This window comes from Oncorhynchus mykiss, chromosome 10 (assembly GCF_057628025.1).
Source record: "Oncorhynchus mykiss isolate SJ-2025 chromosome 10, ASM5762802v1, whole genome shotgun sequence".
In the NCBI taxonomy this organism is placed as follows: Eukaryota; Metazoa; Chordata; class Actinopteri; order Salmoniformes; family Salmonidae; genus Oncorhynchus; species Oncorhynchus mykiss.
The window spans coordinates 70,099,589-70,120,000 of record NC_143031.1 but is presented as its reverse complement, the minus strand read 5'-3'; the positions used below and the strand labels follow the sequence as shown (position 1 = coordinate 70,120,000).

The 20,412-nt window shown below is 45.3% G+C and overlaps 1 protein-coding gene across 18 annotated transcripts in view; it reads right to left on the bottom strand.

The window, feature by feature from the left end:
• The window catches only part of LOC110498435 (type II inositol 3,4-bisphosphate 4-phosphatase), a 258,204-nt gene that overhangs the window by 68,956 nt on the left and 168,836 nt on the right, over window positions 1-20,412 (bottom strand). For all 18 annotated transcript variants that reach the window (XR_016483906.1, XR_016483907.1, XR_016483909.1 and 15 more), the window contains 3 exons: window positions 10,043-10,157; window positions 6,164-6,233; window positions 1,825-1,972 (listed from right to left, as the gene is read on the bottom strand). Coding sequence is in view for 14 of the 18 variants with exons in the window: in XM_036933671.2 (XP_036789566.1) it covers window positions 1,825-1,972; window positions 6,164-6,233; window positions 10,043-10,157 (333 nt within the window). In the remaining 4 variants the exon portion in view is untranslated. The remainder of the gene's footprint in view (window positions 1-1,824; window positions 1,973-6,163; window positions 6,234-10,042; window positions 10,158-20,412) is intronic.

The window sequence follows — 20,412 nt, the reverse complement described above, 5'->3', positions numbered from 1 at the left end:
GCTTTAAAGTATTGTTCTACTCAGACTGCAAGTATCAAGAGAGGTTAGAGTCTAGAGGCAATAGACCAGATAATAACATGGCTTAAATAATAGCATTTAAGGGCGGGAACTTGAGGGAAACCTTGGTCTGAGAATGTTCTAATCTAGAACTTGAGTGAAACCTTGGTCTGAGAATGTTCTAATCTAGAACTTGAGTGAAACCTTGGTCTGAGAATGTTCTAATCTAGAACTTGAGGGAAACCTTGGTCTGAGAATGTTCTAATCTAGAACTTGAGGGAAACCTTGGTCTGAGAATGTTCTAATCTAGAACTTGAGGGAAACCTTGGTCTGAGAATGTTCTAATCTAGAACTTGAGGGAAACCTTGGTCTGAGAATGTTCTAATCTAGAACTTGAGTGAAACCTTGGTCTGAGAATGTTCTAATCTAGAACTTGAGTGAAACCTTGGTCTGAGAATGTTCTAATCTAGAACTTGAGGGAAACCTTGGTCTGAGAATGTTCTAATCTAGTTTAATGACTTGGGATTCCAAACTAGTGGGCCGATGGGGACACTCCATGTGTTCCAAATGGAAGCCTTATAGTGCACTACTTCTGACCAGGGCTCATAGGGCACTATGAAGGGAATAGGGAGCTATTTGGAATACTGACGCTGCCATGAGATCGACCGCTTGCCGACCGAGGGACTATGTGACGGGCGGGGGATTATGAGGGATTGCTAGGGGACGGCGGGCGTGTTGAGGAACGATCTGTCCTGACAGACGCTCATAGGGACCCTGAGGGAAGAGAACACTGAGATCCTCTTACCCATCACAGTGGCTTCTCTCTGATAAACTGATTAGGATAATCTATTCACTGGCAGGATCTTAACCTTTCCTTTATTGAGTACAATGGCAAAACTGGACCTGCCAAGGGAGGGTTAACTGACGGTTAATGAGGGTTAACTGTGGTTAAAGAAGGGACATTAAACTCTCAAATCTAATTTTGTCCGATGTTTCCAGATGTCAAAATCATCAGACTACTATTGAGGTATGAAAACATCTGACAAACTTGAATGTCTGTTGAGTATAATGTCCCATTAACACTGCACTACGAACATTCTGGGGGATTCAAACGTCATCTGGAATCATTTTGGTTACAATACACATCACTTTATCCTCATCATCTTGTGGCCACTTTGACCACTAATTAGCTAACAAGATCAGGAGCAGAGTCAATTAGCGACACAGTACCTTCATCTTCCTCAAAGCCACTCTCAGCTCGATAAAGCTCCAGGACTTTTGTTCAGAACAACGCAGTGTTGGGGGGAGTTGGTGTGTGTGTTTATCTCTCTCTCTCTGTGTGTGTGTCCCTCTCTGCATGTGTGTGTGTGTGTGCAAAAATCTGTGTGCCTGTATGCACGTGTACATCTGTGTGTGTGTGTGTTGCTGGTTGACTAGTGTACAGGCGTACAACAATCCCCTTTTGAAGTGTTAAACAGACCTGAATAATTCAATCCTCTCTAAGTATAGCTCTTGAACAACCATTTACATCTCTGAAATAGGCCTGTTAATGTAGGCAGGCCCAGAGCTATAGTGCCCCTATTCAAATGAATGCAATGTACCTCCTAGTGGTTAGATTTAGGCTTAGAGTAAGGCTGTTACAGGTCTGTGCTCTCCCTATGCACTGATCCGATGTCAGTGTTGATGTCTACCTCCAGTGGTTAAATTTGGCCTTACCTGATCCTCGATCAGCTGCTGTTTACCTTCTCACAAATCACTGTGCTTATAAAGACAAGTCATTATCCCATATGTAATACTGTTCCAAGGTCAGGTTTTGCTTTTGCTTACCTCCTCATGTCTTCCTGGATGTAGAGGTGGAGGAGCTGTCTGGGGATGCTGAAGGACAGAGTACATTCCTCCATCTGTTCTCTCACCAGCATCCATTTACTATCCACCGTCTGGAACTTGTAGACCTTACAAACCGGGTTCTTAAAGACTGGGAGAGAGAGAGGGAGGGAGAGAGAGAGAGAGAGAGGGAGGAGGTGGAGGGTGAGATGGAGAGGGGAGAAGGAGGGTAGATAGAGGGAGAGAGAGAGAGTGAGAAAGAGAGGGGAGGGACAGAGGGTGAGAGGGCGTAGGGCAAAGGGAGAGGAAGAGGAAGGGAGAGGTGGTAAAGGGGGGGATAAAGATGGAGCGAGGTAGAAGGAGGAGAGAGAAACCGAGACAGACAGTATCAACCATCACAACATACTGAAAATGATCACATACACCTTCAAAGACATTTCTAAGTTTCACAAACATCAACCAGACGATGTGGTTTGGTTCTAAACAAACTGATACCGAGGAAAAATCCAAAGACAAAACTCAAACCCTTCAAAAAACGTATTTTCATGTGGCCTGTGCTGCAAATCCCATAATCAATAACAGTGTCTGCGATAGATAAGGTTGCTGCTTGCCTCATCTTCCAAGAGCCGCATCTCTCTCTCTATCGCTCTTTCTCCATCTCTCTCTCCAAGACTTAGAAAATGAAGAATATAAGAGATCTCAGGTCAGCCCATTAAATTATTATTTCATTATTAAACAATTCCTTCATTGGATTTGATTCCCATTTGAATGATTTGTTTATGATAGAGCAGTGAAGGAAAGGGAAGATGGTTGACTCCCCAAACTTTGCCTCACCATCTTCTCCTATTAAACCCCATTCAAATTCAACCCTTCCACTCCTCTTCCTTTTTCTTCCTAGAGTGGCTATTAGCAGCAATCACGCGGCAACCAAAAAACAGCTTTAATACTGTTATCAGTGTGCTGGCAGTCGCTGGGCGAGAAAGCCGGAAAAAGCCGTACGCCTCTAACAGCTATTCGCAGTTCGCTGCCGTTGCTCCTTCTCTTAGAGGCCACGCTAGCGTTCTGGAAGGAAGTCACTCAATAGTAATAAGCTGTAGCGCTCCGATAGTAGTAGAAGAGACTTCACCATTGAAGACGGAGGCTTCAAGATGTGTAATGCTTCCAAAAAAGCTACACGGCACCGAGGGTTGGGAATCACAAGTGTGACCCAAGCACTTATTCCTCCCTTTTAAAAAATAAAATCACTTCCCCTCTTCCTTGTGAAGCTGCAACCAACCAACTAACAGTGGTAATGTCAGTCCAACTCCTGGAGGAGAGGAGAGAGGAGGGGAGAGGAAGGGGAGGAGAGGAAGAGAGGAGAGGAGAGGAGGGGAGGAGAGGAGAGGAGAGGAGGGGAGGAGAGGAGAGGAGGAGAGGAGGGGAGGAGGGGAGGAGAGGGGAGGAGAGGGGAGGAGAGGGGAGGAGAGGAGAGGAGGGGAGGGGAGGGGAGAGGAGGCGGAGGAGAGGAGGGGAGAGGAAGGGGAGGAGAGGAAGAGAGGAGGCAAAGGCGGAGGAGGGGAGAGGAAGGGGAGGAGAGGAGGGGAGGAGAGGAGGAGAGAGGAGAGGAGAGGAGAGGAGAGGAGAGGAGGAGGGGAGGGGAGGGGAGGGGAGAGGAGGCGGAGGAGAGGAGGGGAGAGGAAAGGGAGGAGGGGAGGAGAGGAGGGGAGGAGAGGAGGAGAGGAGGGGAGGAGAGGCTCCATTACCATATGCACCCATTTGCCATCCATTTACTTTCCTAGGTGTGAATTCAACTCAGAGACTGGCCCTCTCTCCGTCATCCCTTTTCAATGTCAGGGCCTTATTCTGAGCACTTTGTCCTGGGTATTCCGGGTCCCATGTCCCACACAGAAGGCAACAGAGCGTTGGAGAGTGTAGTGACAACCTTGTGATGTTCGGGCACAACGAGGGGCGGTGTGGCAGTGGAGAGACCTTCTAATTGGCGGATAATGTGTCAGAGGTGACTTTTACTAGAGGCACTGGGGTGGGAAGCAATGTGGTGTTCAGTTCAGTGTCAAGGACAGTCAGATGGGTAGGAATCAGGCCCCTGGAAGGTTGGCTAGGACAGACTAGAGCCAAACCCATCCACCATAGTTACTGGAACCAGGCTAGAAAGGACCATGTGAAAAAGATGATATCTGCATGCTAGCTAATTACACTGACAGCTGTCAGTCAGTGGCCTATTTGTTGTCATTTCTCTGCTACACCTGGAAATCACCACAACGTTCCCACCCCCAATTCCTGAATATGTATTAGCAGCCTGTGTCAGTCTTCGAGGTGGAGCCTAAAACAAGGATTTTCTTTCTAGGACAGGAATTACTCTAAATAGGTGCGGAAACTTCCTCTGAGGATTTTTAAGCCATTATTTTTTCATAATCATTATATTCATGATTACATCAAATTAAAAAGTACAGCTATGATTTGAAATGGAGAGGTTGATCTTGGATTATTAAATGACACTGTTGCTGCTGCTGTGTGGAGAGGGACAGGATTCTAGAGGGCATTTCAAAGAGTAAGTCAGAGTTAAAAAGAGAGAGGGAGAGGTGAGAGGGACAGATTGAGAGCGAGATGAAGACTTGAAGTACTTCCTCCTTGCAGCGGACACGGTCGAAGGAGCAGATTAGCCTCTGACCTCCCCCCGCCGCCACGCTAATCTGAAGGCCAATCAGATTGCTCCTTCCTCCTCTCCCCACACCTCTTAAGGAAATTACTTCTTCCCTGGGCGTCGTCCCCCGTCCTGTGTGTGTGTATTGTGTGTGTGCATGTGTGTGTGTGCATCCTTCTCCGCTCTCCCCCCTCTGAAAGGTAATACAAGTGAATGGCTAAATTGCATTAGTCAATCTCTCTAAGTCTGCGGGGAGCGTGTTATAGTGATGGGACACAGCTGTGCCACCCGCCTTCCTGCAACCCACCCCGCGCAGGAAGGCGGGTGGCACAGCCCCCTGGTGCCTGCCTCTCGCTAGCTAATTGCGACAGATAGTGACAATGACGACGGGTATAGAGAACAGAGCTGTAAGGAAAGTCATAACAACACACGCTGAGGACGGAAATAGAGACAGAGAAAAAGACGAAGATAAGACTTTCTAGAAAGTACCGAGATACGATAATGAGGAAGGGAAAGAAAAAAAGAAAGCATAGAAGAAGAGGAGGATGGAGTTGGAGACTCAGAAGGGTTTCTTTTACCCTCTGGAGAGGAACGAGTGATGAGAAAAGGGAAAGAAGGGCTTTATATTCCCAACACAGCAGGGAGCAGTGACCTTCTCAAGTCTCTCCTTCTCCTCCTCCCTCTTTCCCTCTCTCTTTTTCCTCACTCCTGGTGTTTCTGCTCGATTCTCCCCGCTCCCAGTGATCGAGTAACAAGTGAAGTGTGTTGCGCCATTCGGGGGCTTCTCCCTTAATTGGTATCACAGGATCGACGTGGCGCCGCTTCCGCTGGTCTGCCTCTCCAGCCAGTCCACACAGAACAGATACAGAACCAGGACTGGAGCAGCCAAGGGAGGCAGGCGGACGTTCACCTTGTCTGGGGATATAATTACCTGCTTTAAAGGGGCACTTCACCATTTTATATACATTTTTTTGTACATCATATTAGTCCTGTCCTGCACCCATACCAGTGTCTAGATGTTTGAAAAAGGCATTTTCTACATTTTGTAGTTAAATAGAAAGGAAGAAAAGGTCCCTCGATGATGTCATCGGAGACACTGGTATGGTGCTGTAGATGATGAATAAAAGGTCACAAAGGGGTGAATTCCATTAGAGCCACCGTTGGCCAAGTCTCACACCTTTTCCACGGTCAACTGGCTCTCCCTCCCTTTACTTACTTAAACCAAGGCTTCCCGTTTTAATCTGAGAATGAATAATATGAGTTTTTTTAATCAAACTGGGTATAGCCCCATTGAGACTTCAAATCTCTTTGGCGGGAGAAGGTTAGTCAAGGGCGGCGCACTTTCCAATGAGAAAACCAAGAAGTATACGTGGGTTAACTTAATGTATCACTTGATTACACTATGTCAATTTCAAGCTGCTTTTGGGGGTAACACTAGGTCATGGTAATTACAGGGGTGTAATAGGTTTTTTTAAGAGAAAATGCAAAAAAAACCTGAGATATCTTTTCAGTATAAAACTAATTTCACGATGAGAGATTGGGGTGGTTGGTTAGACAGGAGGAGGAAGGGGAATCAAATTAGATGGGATGAAATTAGCCTTAAACCTCTTCCCACTGATTACAATGTTACAAGGACGATGGAAGTCAGCAGTTAAATTATAGGTGTTTAAAGGTAGAAGGAACAAGCGTAGTTGAACTTACCAGCACCCGTCAGGGGGCTATTATCTTTGTCGATTGGGGTTCCCTGTGATGACTCACAAACTAAGGTGCACTGTGGAAAGAAGAGAGAGAGAGAGATGTTTGATGTTTACATGTACATGTCAAATCTCTACCATCAAACACACACATATGAATGTACATTGAACTCTGCTTTTCTCTGAGCAGCGGGGCGGCCACGTCTAGCTTGACATGTTGTTGGTTCAGCATGTCTTGCTCTTTAAATACATATTCATTTAGCTCAGTGTTTTTTTGGGACAGCAGGAGGTAAATGACAGGTGAAGCTAAACACACAGACACAGACACAGACACAGACAGACAGACAGACAGACAGACACAGAGAGACAGACACAGAGAGAGTGAGAGTGACAGAGTGACAGAGTGACAGAGTGACAGAGTGACAGAGTGACAGAGTGACAGAGTGACAGACAGACAGACAGACAGACAGACAGACAGACAGACAGACAGACAGACAGACAGACAGACAGACAGACCCTCCGTCACTCAAGAACACTCCATGTGTTTGTCACCGTCCCCTTTGATAATGAGTATCTTCCCATCACAGCTGCTGAATGCCCCTTTTTGATGATGCGTGCGGGACAAGACATAAAGTGCCAGTGACAACCAACAGTTTTCAGGCCTCTCTGTCAGTGGCATCGAGCCTGACAAACCATCATAAATACACTTTACCAATTACTAGGACTGCTACTTTTGCGATAAAAGTGGAATTTAGCGAAACAAGGTAGCTTCATTTACATCAGGGGAATATAGTGAAACAAGGTAGCTTTCTTCACGTCAGGGGAATATAGTGAAACAAGGTAGCTTCATTTACGTCAGGGGAATATAGAGAAACAAGGTAGCTTTCTTACGTCAGGGGAATATAGAGAAACAAGGTAGCTTCATTTACATCAGGGGAATATAGTGAAACAAGGTAGCTTATTTCACGTCAGGGGAATATAGTGAAACAAGGTAGCTTCATTTACGTCAGGGGAATATAGAGAAACAAGGTAGCTTTCTTACGTCAGGGGAATATAGAGAAACAAGGTAGCTTTCTTCACGTCAGGGGAATATAGTGAAACAAGGTAGCTTCATTTACGTCAGGGGAATATAGTGAAAAAAGGTAGCTTCATTTACGTCAGGGGAATATAGTGAAACAAGGTAGCTTCATTTACGTCAGGGGAATATAGTGAAACAAGGTAGCTTCATTTACGTCAAGGGAATATAGTGAAACAAGGTAGCTTCATTTACGTCAGGGGAATATAGTGAAACAAGGTAGCTTTCTTCACGCCAGGGGAATATAGTGAAACAAGGTAGCTTTCTTACGTCAGGGGAATATAGAGAAACAAGGTAGATTTCTTCACGTCAGGGGAATATAGAGAAACAAGGTAGATTTCTTCACGTCAGGGGAATATAGAGAAACAAGGTAGCTTTCTTCACATCAGGGGAATATAGTGAAATAAGGTAGCGAACAGAGACCGTGTGTGACTGCATGAGAGCGAAGTGTTGCATTTCACTCGTCTCAGTAACGTAGCCTATTCATTGATGATTGGCTTTGCTTTACTGAAGTTCCGAGACATTGCAAGCTAAGAAATAGCAAGATAAAGCATTCCATTGCAAGATACAGCTTTTGATAGCCGATAGATAGGCCTAGTGCACGGTTCTGACTCTGTGTGCCTGGTGGCCGACGGGCCTGTACTGTGCCCCTCCCCTCTCTCCCCGTCCCTCGCTAGCTCGCTATGAAAGATGTGAGTGTTTGTGTTCTCAGAAGTACGGCAGCTAATCAGTCTCCTCCATTCCAAAAATACAGAATTTTAAGAATCCTGACACTCAGAAATGAAAGTCAACACCCGGAGTCAACGTGCAATCTATTATTTTGGAGTCAACTCTCTACCACCACATCATTGCAGTGGCAGAGAAAGGCAAGCGACAACAGTGGAGTCCTGTATGGCAATACATTGAGAAGTTAAATGAGAAGGAACTGCTAACTTTGCGAGGTGGGATTGAGGTAGAGTAATGGCAGTACAGGTGCAACGCTGAGCCATCTGAGAGGGACGCAGCGTGAGACCCCGACTGTTGCTGGCAGCAGCACAGTTGTATCGGGAATTCAAGTTTTATTAAACTCTTCTTACAGTTTTAACTGAAAAACAATACAAAAATGGCTGTGAAAACATTAAGATAAATTGTCCACCCACACACGCACACAGACACACGACACCATCAAAAGAGAGCAGGAACCAGAGGCAGCCAGCCATGTTAGAGCCCCAGTCAATTATAAGACTGCTCTCTGTGACTGATTTACTCAGTGGTAAAACACACGCACACACATACACACACACACACACACACACACACACACACAGAGAGAGAGAGAGCGCAAAGGTAATTTGCTCCAATGAGGAGAAGTGTCAACAGACTACAGTTAGACTGGGTCAGTGAACACCCTATGCTACGGAGTTATGTTATCTCCTCTCAGAAAGGCATCATTTCTACTGTACGCAGATCCATTTTGACTGCCTCCTCATTCATGCACAACTACCAGCCAGGTCACACCAGATCAACTTCAGTATTCCACATTTGTCCAGGACCCCAGGATGTCGGGAGATGCCTTCAATACCATCCACTAGGGGCAGTGTGAATGCCTATTACCATCAAGTAGGTGTGTGGCTTGCTAGGGCTTTGTGGATGGGGATAGAGGATCTTAAACCGTGCACTCCGGTTCAGAGGATCGCGGATTCAAGCCCAGTCCTGGGCAGTCATTTTTTTCCAGTTTTAACACAATCCTAAACCTTAACCAGTCGGAATGAATGCCTAAACCTAAACAAACGATGAAAACTGAAGTCAGACCGTGACATCTTGTTGCAAGTACAGTGCTTATATGCTACACATATTATTATTATATTTTAGACTAAACTAAATATTCCCATTGGGTGGAATAACTAGTCAAATGAAGGAAAAGTACATACATAAACTTTGTTTTTGGTGTGAAAACACCCCATTGGGAGGACGTTTGAGCACTCTTCAGGTACGTGGCGATCTCAGAAGAAGATATCATCTCTCTCTCTTTCTCTCTCTCGCTCTCATTCCTGTGTTTCTCAGATGGTGCAGAGTAGCATGTCGTGGTGGATCAGCATAGTTGATTGTAGGTGGGATGGTCTCACAAGGGAGATGCCATTTATTCAGACGAGGTGAGTCTCGTAGGAAGGCTATAAGGCCATGGGGTTTAGCCGACTATCCCACACAAATAGAAGAAGGATGTATGACGCTCCCTCTCTCTAATTCTCTAATGCTCTTTGTGCACATAATCACACACAGCATTCAGGCTGTCTGAGCCAATGGCTTCTCTGGCTTGCGCTCTCTCTCTCCCCCACACACACGCAAACGCCGTGCGCACACACACATGATAAACATATGCAGTATCTAAGAGTCCCTATCCCACTCTCACCCTCTCGTCACACTCTCTCCCCCCCCCCCTACACACACACACACACACACACACACACACAGGATCCAAGGGCTGTAAGGGCTTGATGAATCTCATTGGGGCGGCAGCGTAGCCTAGTGGTTAGAGCGTTGGACTAGTAACCGGAAGGTTGCGAGTTCAAACCCCCGAGCTGACAAGGTACAAATCTGTCGTTCTGCCCCTGAACAGGCAGTTAACCCACTGTTCCCAGGCCGTCATTGAAAATAAGAATTTGTTCTTAACTGACTTGCCTGGTTAAATAAAGGTAAAAAAAAAAAAAAAAAAAAAAAAAAAAAAAAAAAATTGGGCCACTTGAGCATGGACAGACTAATCCTGCAAGCATTAGTGCTAGCCGAGACATCTGGAGGGGAACGACTCTCACACACACACACACACGTCCTCACCTTCTGGGCCTGCTGCACGTCGGCCGTGATGTGATCCATGTCCCCCTCCTCCATCTCCCCCATGTTCACACGGCTCACCAACACTGTCCCCACCGCCAACACACCATCAGAAGACCTGAGGGAGAGTGGACAGAGTGTCAACTACGGGAATGAGAGAGAAAAAAGGGCAGAAGCGAGATTGAGAACAGAGGTGCAGATGGAGCAGCCAATGGGACAGAGAATGGAGGTGTAGATGGAGCAGCCAATGGGACAGAGAATAGAGGTGTAGATGGAGCAGCCAATGGGACAGAGAAGAGAGGTGTAGATGGAGCAGCCAATGGGACAGAGAATAGAGGTGTAGATGGAGCAGCCAATGGGACAGAGAATAGAGGTGTAGATGGAGCAGCCAATGGGACAGAGAATAGAGGTGTAGATGGAGCAGCCAATGGGACAGAGAATAGAGGTGTAGATGGAGCAGCCAATGGGACAGAGAATAGAGGTGTAGATGGAGCAGCCAATGGGACAGAGAATAGAGGTGTAGATGGAGCAGCCAATGAGACAGAGAATAGAGGTGTAGATGGAGCAGCCAATGGGACAGAGAATAGAGGTGTAGATGGAGCAGCCAATGGGACAGAGAATAGAGGTGTAGATGGAGCAGCCAATGGGACAGAGAATAGAGGTGTAGGTGGAGCAGCCAATGGGACAGAGAATAGAGGTGTAGATGGAGCAGCCAATGGGACAGAGAATAGAGGTGTAGATGGAGCAGCCAATGGGACAGAGAATAGAGGTGTAGATGGAGCAGCCAATGGGACAGAGAATAGAGGTGTAGATGGAGCAGCCAATGGGACAGAGAATAGAGGTGTAGATGGAGCAGCCAATGGGACAGAGAATAGAGGTGTAGATGGAGCAGCCAATGGGACAGAGAATAGAGGTGTAGATGGAGCAGCCAATGGGACAGAGAATAGAGGTGTAGGTGGAGCAGCCAATGGGACAGAGAATAGAGGTGTAGATGGAGCAGCCAATGGGACAGAGAATAGAGGTGTAGATGGAGCAGCCAATGGGACAGAGAATAGAGGTGTAGATGGAGCAGCCAATGGGACAGAGAATAGAGGTGTAGATGGAGCAGCCAATGGGACAGAGAATAGAGGTGTAGATGGAGCAGCCAATGGGACAGAGAATAGAGGTGTAGATGGAGCAGCCAATGGGACAGAGAATAGAGGTGTAGATGGAGCAGCCAATGGGACAGAGAAGAGAGGTGTAGATGGAGCAGCCAATGGGACAGAGAAGAGAGGTGTAGATGGAGCAGCCAATGGGACAGAGAAGAGAGGTGTAGATGGAGCAGCCAATGGGACAGAGAAGAGAGGTGTAGATGGAGTAAATAAGAGATGGTGAGGAACAGAGACTGAGAGGTCAAGAGAGACTGTAGGCTGGAGTTTCTCAATAAATGTTTGTTGCAGTTGCAAGTGACATCATCTGAATCAACTTTGCTGATACACGAAGCAACTGAAACACCATTGAAATGGCATGCAACAATGTGGTTTAAAAATTCTAAACAAATGGCATCTGTTGCATTACATTGTGATTCAATAAGCTATACAAATAAAAAAGAGTTGCACACTCCATATGTAAACTCCCAGTCATTTATTGGGTGACTCACCTCATTGTGATTTTCACAAATAATTTGTTAATCGAACCTTTTCGTTAATGATTTAGAAAAAAATGCTGTCTGTACAATGTATCAAGCCAAATTGAAACTGCCAGCACTGTTCTAGCTGGCTAGCTAGCTATCGACTAACTAACCAAGTTAGCAACTAACTAAGCTTAGGCTAGCAACTAACTAAGCTTAGGCTAGCAACTAACTAAGCTTAGGCTAGCAACTAACTAAGCTTAGGCTAGCTAGTTGAAACTGGTCTGGGTTTACTTTAAAAATTAAATGTATTGACAGCCAAACCACATACATAAACCTTTACTAGCCATGATGCCAATATCTATTTATACAGCTCCCGTAACTAATTATGTCGCTTCTATCAAGCGACAGCTGTGTTGACATGACAACTGGGTCGGAGTTCTGTACTGTCGAATGGATCACGCGACAAAAGCATTCGTTTTGATTGAGTTGCTTGCAACGAGTTTCACAAAAGTTGAAACGTTTGCCACTGATCTGGATGCCACCAAGTTGCAGATGAATTGCTTATCAGTTGCTGGGGGTGTTGCATGAAGCTTCGTGTAACCCCAGCACATTGTGGTCAAGTCATTGTTCTCCCTCCTTCAGTGACAGATACAGAACAGATACCACCGTTCTCATATTAGGGAGCCCCAATTACTTTTCTAACCATGATCTGATGGGAAATCCATTGCCAGCAGTAGTTCGTCACACACACACAGGCAGTCGCGCGCACACACACACACACACACACACACACACACACACACACACACACACACACACACACACACACACACACACACACACACACACACACACACGAACAATTCTCCCTGGGTATTAAGATCTAGCGCTATTGGGCCTGGTCCCACTCCCAGTGGACAATTAAGGGCTATCATAATCACAGCCAAAGCCTGGGGTGCGAGAGGGAGAGAGAGAGCGAGGGGGGAGGAGAGGGGGACGGCACCCCGGGGAGAGAAGGAGAGGAGAGGGATGGTGAGGGATGGAGAGGGAGAAGAGAGGGATCTGGAGAGGTACTCTGGGCCTGGAGAGAGAAAGAAGGGGATGCTACCCCGTGGAGAGGAAGGGAGGGATAGTGAGTTGAAGGACGGAGAGGGAGAAGAGACTGATCTGAAGAGGGACTCGGGGAACTGCAGCAGTGGCGTTCTCGCTCAGAGACTCATTTACACACGGCGGTCCCTTGCTACACAGAGAGGATATAAGTCTGTTGATGGATCCCAGGACCCATGCCAGACATCTGCTTCAGTGTTTATCTTTCTTGGTACCCCCCCCACCCCAACCCACCTCCTCTCCCTCCTTTTACACTCATCCCTCATCCCCCTCTCCACCACACAGAGAACATTCTGGAAAGTCACCCTAACTTTGAGTAAACATGGTCAGCCCAGATCGAGCCGCTCGTTCCCTCGGCTTTATAATGGAGAAAATGAGATGAGCATGTCGTTGTTTTTAACACCTGTTGCACAGCTAGCAGACCACCACCTGCAACGGGGCTACAGTGGCCCACCTAGGTACACTTTCCAGATTGCTTGAGCCCCTTACCATAATGAAACATTGCACTTAAACAGTGTAGGCTTTAAAGTCCTACTCCTAATACTCCATGCAAGGCTGTAAACTCCTGCTCCAGTCTCATTTGCAGATCATTTATCATGTGATAGACTTCACAAAAGGCACATCTCAATAGGTGGTCCAGGTATCCTCTTTTGTTCTCTATGGCTCCTCAAGAAAGGAGAGAGGCTAATGACATCACATCTCCCCATCAGACCAGCTCCTTGGAGTTTGCAGCTGTGGCTAAAAACAACACTATTTGTCTCAAACTTTTTTTTTGCCTTTTAGCGTGTGTACTTCACTGTATGTACAGTGGGGAGAACAAGTATTTGCAGGTTTTCCCACTTACAAAGCATGTAGAGGTCTGTCATTTTTTATCATAGGTACACTTCAACTGTGAGAGACGGAATCTAAAACAAAAATCCAGAAAATCACATTGTATGATTTTTAAGTAATTAATTTGCATTCATTTGTTCTCCACACTGTATATTTGGGATATCGCTTTCCAACAGTAAAAGTAAAACAAATAGCTGGAGAACGTCTTTAAGGTAATTGATTTATGTGTGGGAGCGATGGGAGATGATGTCATAGTTGTACAGACTGTAGCTTGCACACGGATGGGGGGTGATATGTCATATACTTGGCATCTTTAAAATACCACGCTTTCACAGTTTTCTGACATCAGTGTGTGTGTGTGTGTGTGTGTGTGTGTGAGTGAGTGAGTGAGTGAGTGAGTGAGTGAGTGAGTGAGTGAGTGAGTGATAATTAACATTATAGCTTAAAGGCAGGTTAAGGAGAACTTGGTTCAAATCAAGCGGGCGCGCGAACAGAAGTTGCCTTCCTGACAAGATGGTTGTACCGAGCAGCGCAGCTACAATCTATCTGTTAGAACTGTGATTGACCTCGAATGACCTTTGTAGCTGCCTGCTGCAGAGCGCTGCCAGAAAAAGAAGATGGACAGTAAATAAGCTCCTCTCCTCCATCCTCCCACGATTTCTCCACCTCCTCGGTTCTGGAGTTGGTGTTGAACAGCATCTACAGATTGCTCTGCCCGCCTGCGATCTCACCGCTCAACTGTCCTCATCTACTAATTGGCCCAGAGTTCACTTTTTGTGACAGTGCTTAAATCAGAGCAGCTTCGTTAAAGAGACAAAAAAATGATGTGCTTAAAGGGACACTTGGATGCCGTTTGTAAAGTAAACACTGGTATGAACGTGCATTGGTTCTGGAGTTGATGAACATGAGGGGGAAAAAATCAGTGAGGTATGTCTTTCAAGTGCCTGTCGCATATTTGGAATCGTTCACAAAACAATTAGTTATTAAGGAAGCGGTTTATGGCATTTAAGGTTGATTTATTTTGTAACCCTTCTTCAGTTTGCAAACATGTCTCAAAGTGACACAAATCTGTACTAATTACTCATACTAGTCTGGGTGATGAAATGCAAGTCACTCAATTTAGTCCTTCAACTTTATTCCATCAATGTGTGCTTTATTTTGAATGTATTAACCTAGAAGTGCTTTAAATATGTATCCTATCGTGTGGTGTTTCGGTTTATTTCTTATTTCCTTACTTATTATGACTTCCTTTACTTTGAATTGGTTTACCTCCTTTTCAGTGTTTGTCTAGCTGTGATAAGGAGTGTTAGTCAGCGACCTGAGTCGTAACCCCCACACCAGAGGAGAGGAGCATTGTTCAGCAGATTCAAGCTAGCAATGGAAGAGGACAGGTGACACAGGCCGTGCTCAGCCACAGTGTCTGGGGAGAGTGGACCGGATGAGTGTGACCAAGCTATGTGCACAGAAACATCAGCCCACAGAGAGAAACATAAGATTGAACTTCACTCAATTTTCTAGAGCTGTGGTCACCAACCGGTCGATCGCTATCAACTGGTCGATCTTCAAGACATTCCTAGTCGATCACCAAACGTTTCTGTAAAAAACCCAATGATAAAGCCTTGGGTTGTTGGAGGAAGGTGCACCTGATTCAGCTGCCCTGTGCGCCAGGTGGATTAAATGTTGCCATTTTGAACCATTTCAGGTGTCTGAAGGTGCAAACTCTTCCTTCCTGGCGGGCCCAGATAGCAAATCAAGTGCACTGTTGGCCTACCGCTGGCCAATCGGATGGCTCAGATGACCATGTCTGCAGTAACTTAGCAGGCATAAAAGAAAGCTACAGCAAAATTGATACTGTGAGATTTCAAAACGTTTAAAACCATGACTAGAGAGAGACTGTCAACGAACACAGCAAAGAACTGCTGTTTATATGTTCATGTCTACGTTCTTACGCAGCATTGTCAAGACTTTGTATTCAACACTTTTAAAATGCACATTCTTCCCATTTCCACTCAGCGCTAAAACAAGCACTGCAGCAGTAATGAATGAGTAGGAAAGTGTATCTACAGGCTTGCGTTCTTGTTATTATTAGCAGATTGAGTCCTTTTTAATAGAGGACCTTTTCAATTTCTCTGTTCATACTCGAGGAGTAGCAGCATGCATTTGTGCATTAGGCAGAAATAATGCCGTGAGACACCATCAGCTGGAAGACGGTCTCCCTTTTTGGTCAGTGGAGGAAAGGAAGAGCGGTGGGGTGTTGAGAGGCAGACCCTCAGTCTGTGGCTCTCTCCCTCCGCCGAGACTAAGCATCAGACGCAGGCACCATCAGCCCAATAAAATAAAAAGCTCATGATTTTAATGTATGCTCACTCTGCTGTGCTTCACAAGTAATACAACCACGGATCTATTACCTGTGTGATTACATAGCCTACCTCAAATGTTGAAATACAATTGTAAAAAAAATGGCCCGAAAAACAATGCATTGGAAGTGCAATTCAAGCAAAGCCAATATGCAGTTATTATGTATTGGGTCTATAACTTACTGCACAAAAGTCATTGCTACAGTACTGTTTTTAATTGGTTAATGTTGCATAGGCTTACAAGTTTTTAAGTCATGTAAAAAGAAACTTGGAGCGGTAGATCTCGGCGTGCATTTTGACTCAAAGTGATCTTGACTCAGAAAAGGTTGGTGAGCACTGATCTAGAGTTGCAACATACCAAAACAGAACACATAGGATTCTAGGAGGATTCTATTGCATTGTCACACACTACTCAGCCCGTACTCTACACAGAACTGTGCGACATAAAAAAAAAAAATCGGAGCTGCCATTTACTTTGAACTGGACTGTGTTTTCAGCATGAGTAGCCCGTAGTAGAAGCGCTTGTTTTGAGATCCAAACAAAAGCTGCATGTAGCCACATGTGCACATTTTGTTAATTTCCTTTGCTAGTTAGTGAGTTATTAGCCCAGGGAGTCAGCAATACGGGACTGATTGCTTCCTACAAGAGCACCAAACGTGCAGATTTCTAGACATATTTGAAAAACGAGTAGTAAAGAGCTTTTCTGTTGTCTTAAAGTGTTGTATTTTAAGACTTGGCTACTTAGCATATTCAAGCCATAGGCAGAGGGTAGCATACATTTGTTTGATTCTCTGGAATAATGGTATGGGAATAATAATGCATTTTTATTTTGTAAAGTGTTTTTTTGTTGTTGCATCAAACAACAACATTTTCAGTCACCTCCTTGTCTGAAGAACAAGTGGCTAAACAGGTTAATGTTTTTTTTCAAAAGTCTCATGGAATGTAGGCCTACATTGAACACCACACTTTGCCTGCTACTGTAGGCTGCATGATAGAAGAGCTATTTCCATGTTAAAATGTTATGGGATGCATTTTATCCATTGATGGTAGGCCACTTTGGTACATGGACACTTAAAACTGTACCTTAAAGTGGGTACAGCCTCAGTGCTCACAGTAAATGCGCACTGGAAGTTGCACAGAATTTCCACAATGGTCAAGTTTGCGCACAACAGACCTGCAATTTGATGACGTTACTGATGAAGCTTTCTCCACCGTCTCCAGACGAGGGCCTGCTACGACGAGACTGCCAAGGCAATGACTACCGCATCGGAACCCTGTGATGCCAACGGCGAAGCGACGAATGCTCCAAGCTAAACAACTGTGGACTCTCGCGTGCATGTGGTGTGAGCGTGCCCAGGCATGTCCTTGTGTTTTGTTCTGTGTTGCTTTATCCTTTATCCCTTTTGATACTAAGAAAAAATAAATATATTGTCTGCCTGTGTCTGTGGTATTGGGATTGAAAGAACCTTGGTTTTTGACACGTATACGAGCCATGAATATTACAACCAAACTGGAGTCAATAAAGAATGGCTCCATAAATGAGATGATTTGCCCAGGGAGAGTGTAAAACGTAACAACTATTTGTTCTGTGAAATATCAAGTTGAAAATAATTTCTTTTTTTTTCTCCTCAGAGAAACCATTTTCTTTTCTACTCAAACCCATTTCACTTCCTTAAACTCTCATGACCCATTCAGGAAGCACAAAAGGCTGCAACTGCACTAGAGCAACTAATGCACACCTATCCTAAACTGACCGATGGCGGCCATTTTGTGACTGGTGTTCAGAATCATGACTCCAGCCAATAAATTAAAGCCCTGAGCCATAGTGACATCTAACAGCTGCTGGGGCTGTGTAGTGGAGACTTTGGCTTGGCCACCGCCACCTATACTGAGGGACCTGATTCATTCATCACAATCACTTTAAACAGTCCCCTATAACCCAATAAAGCTGCTTGTAACAGATGCTACAACCATATCCGAGGGTCCTTACATGGGGAGAAGAAGATTCAATTTGTATCGAAGGTCACTGTAGTCTCTGAGTCATTGAAGCATGAAAGCGTGGAAACTGGACTGGAACAAACTACAGTTTAGAAACTGTTCTGACAAGGCATCAAGGTTTTAGTCTTGATTGAGTGGGCCTATCAGGGGTTGGAGTGAGGCATAAACAAACCAATCAATGGAGAGGACAGTAAGACGCATGCATGGTTTCTCCCTATCTTGGCTAGGCCTTCCCATCATCCCTGGCATGCAGTGCCTTGGGGCGGGTCAGCTGCAAAGGTGTCTAGAAGATTGAGCACAAAAAGCCCAGGGCAGGAAGTTCAAGACAGACAAAGGAAATGACAGTCAGGTAGAGAGAAAATAGAAACATGAGCAATGTGAGAAAGAGTGCCCTGTTTCTGCCTTCTAGTCAACCACAAGAGAGAGAGAGAGTCATATACAGAAACATAGAGAGAGGAGAGAGAGTCACATACAAAAACAGAGAGAGAGAGAATCACATACAGAAACAGAGAGGAGAGAGAGAATCACATACAGAAACAGAGAGAGAGGAGAGAGAGAGTCACATACAAAAACAGAGAGAGAGGAGAGAGAGTCACATACAGAAACAGAGAGAGAGGAGAGAGAGAGTCACATACAGAAACAGAGAGAGGAGAGAGAGTCACAAACAGAAACAGAAACAGAGAGGAGGAGAGAGTCACATACAGAAACAGAGAGAGTCACATACAGAAACAGAGGAGGAGAGAGTCACATACAGAAACAGAGAGGAGAGAGAGAGTCACATACAGAAACAGAGAGAGTCGCATACAGAAACAGAGAGGAGAGAGAAAGTGAAAGTCACATACAGAAACAGAGAGGAGAGAGAGAGTCACATACAGAAACAGAGAGAGGAGAGAGAGAGAGTCATATACAGAAACAGAGAGAAGAGAGAGAGAGTCACAAACAGAAACAGAGAGAGGAGAGAGAGTCACATACAGAAACAGAGAGAGGAGAGAGAGTGAAAGTCACATACAGAAACAGAGAGAGGAGAGAGAGAGTGAAAGTCACATACAGAAACAGAGAGGAGAGAGAGAGTCACATACAGAAACAGAGAGAGAGGAGAGAGAGGAGAGAGAGAGTCACATACAGAAACAGAGAGAGAGGAGCGAAAGGAGAGAGTCACATACAGAAACAGAGAGGATAGAGTGAAAGTCACATACAGAAACAGAGAGAGAGGAGAGAGAAAGTGAAAGTCACATACAGAAACAGAGAGGAGAGAGAGAGAGTCACATACATAAACAGAGAGGAGAGGAGAGAGAGAGAGGAGAGAGAGAGTCACATACAGAAACAGAGAGGAGAGAGAGAGGAGAGAGAGAGTCACATACAGAAACAGAGAGAGAGGAGAGAGAGAGTGAAAGTCACATAGAGAAACAGAGAGAGAGTCACAAACAGAAACAGAGAGAGGAGAGAGAGTCACATACAGAAACAGAGGGAGAGGATAGAGAGAGTCACATACAGAAACAGAGAGAGAGGAGTCACATACAGAAACAGAGAGAGGAGAGAGAGTCACATACAGAAACAGAGAGGGGAGAGAGAGTCACATACAGAAACAGAGAGGGGAGAGAGAGTCACATACAGAAACAGAGAGGATAGAGAGATGAGAGAGAGAGTCACATACAGAAACAGAGAGAGAGGAGAGAGTCACATACAGAAACAGAGAGGAGGAGAGAGAGGAGAGAGAGTCACATACAGAAACAGAGAGAGAGGAGAGAGAGTCACATACAGAAACAGAGAGAGGAGAGAGAGAGTGAAAGTCACATACAGAAACAGAGAGAGAGGAGAGAGAGAGGAGAGAGAGTCACAAACAGAAACAGAGAGGATAGAGAGAGGAGAGAGAGAGTCACATACAGAAACAGAGAGAGAGGAGAGAGAGAGTGAAAGTCACATAGAGAAACAGAGAGAGAGTCACAAACAGAAACAGAGAGAGGAGAGAGAGTCACATACACAAACAGAGAGGAGAGAGAGTCACATACAGAAACAGAAGGAGAGGATAGAGAGAGTCACATACAGAAACAGAGAGAGAGGAGTCACATACAGAAACAGAGAGAGGAGAGAGAGTCACATACAGAAACAGAGAGGGGAGAGAGAGTCACATACAGAAACGGAGAGAGAGGAGAGAGAGAGTCACATACAGAAACAGAGTGAGAGGAGAGAGAGAGTCACATACAGAAACAGAGAGAGGAGAGAGAGAGTGAAAGTCACATAGACACAGAGAGCGAGAGAGAGTCACATACAGAAACACAGAGAGAGGAGAGAGAGTCACATACAGAAACAGAGAGGAGAGAGAGTCACATACAGAAACAGAGAGGAGGAAAGAGAGTCACATACAGAAACAGAGAAGAGAGAGAGAGGAGAGAGAGAGTCATATACAGAAACAGAGAGAGAGGAGAGAGAGAGTCACATACAGAAACAGAGAGAGAGGGGAGAGAGTC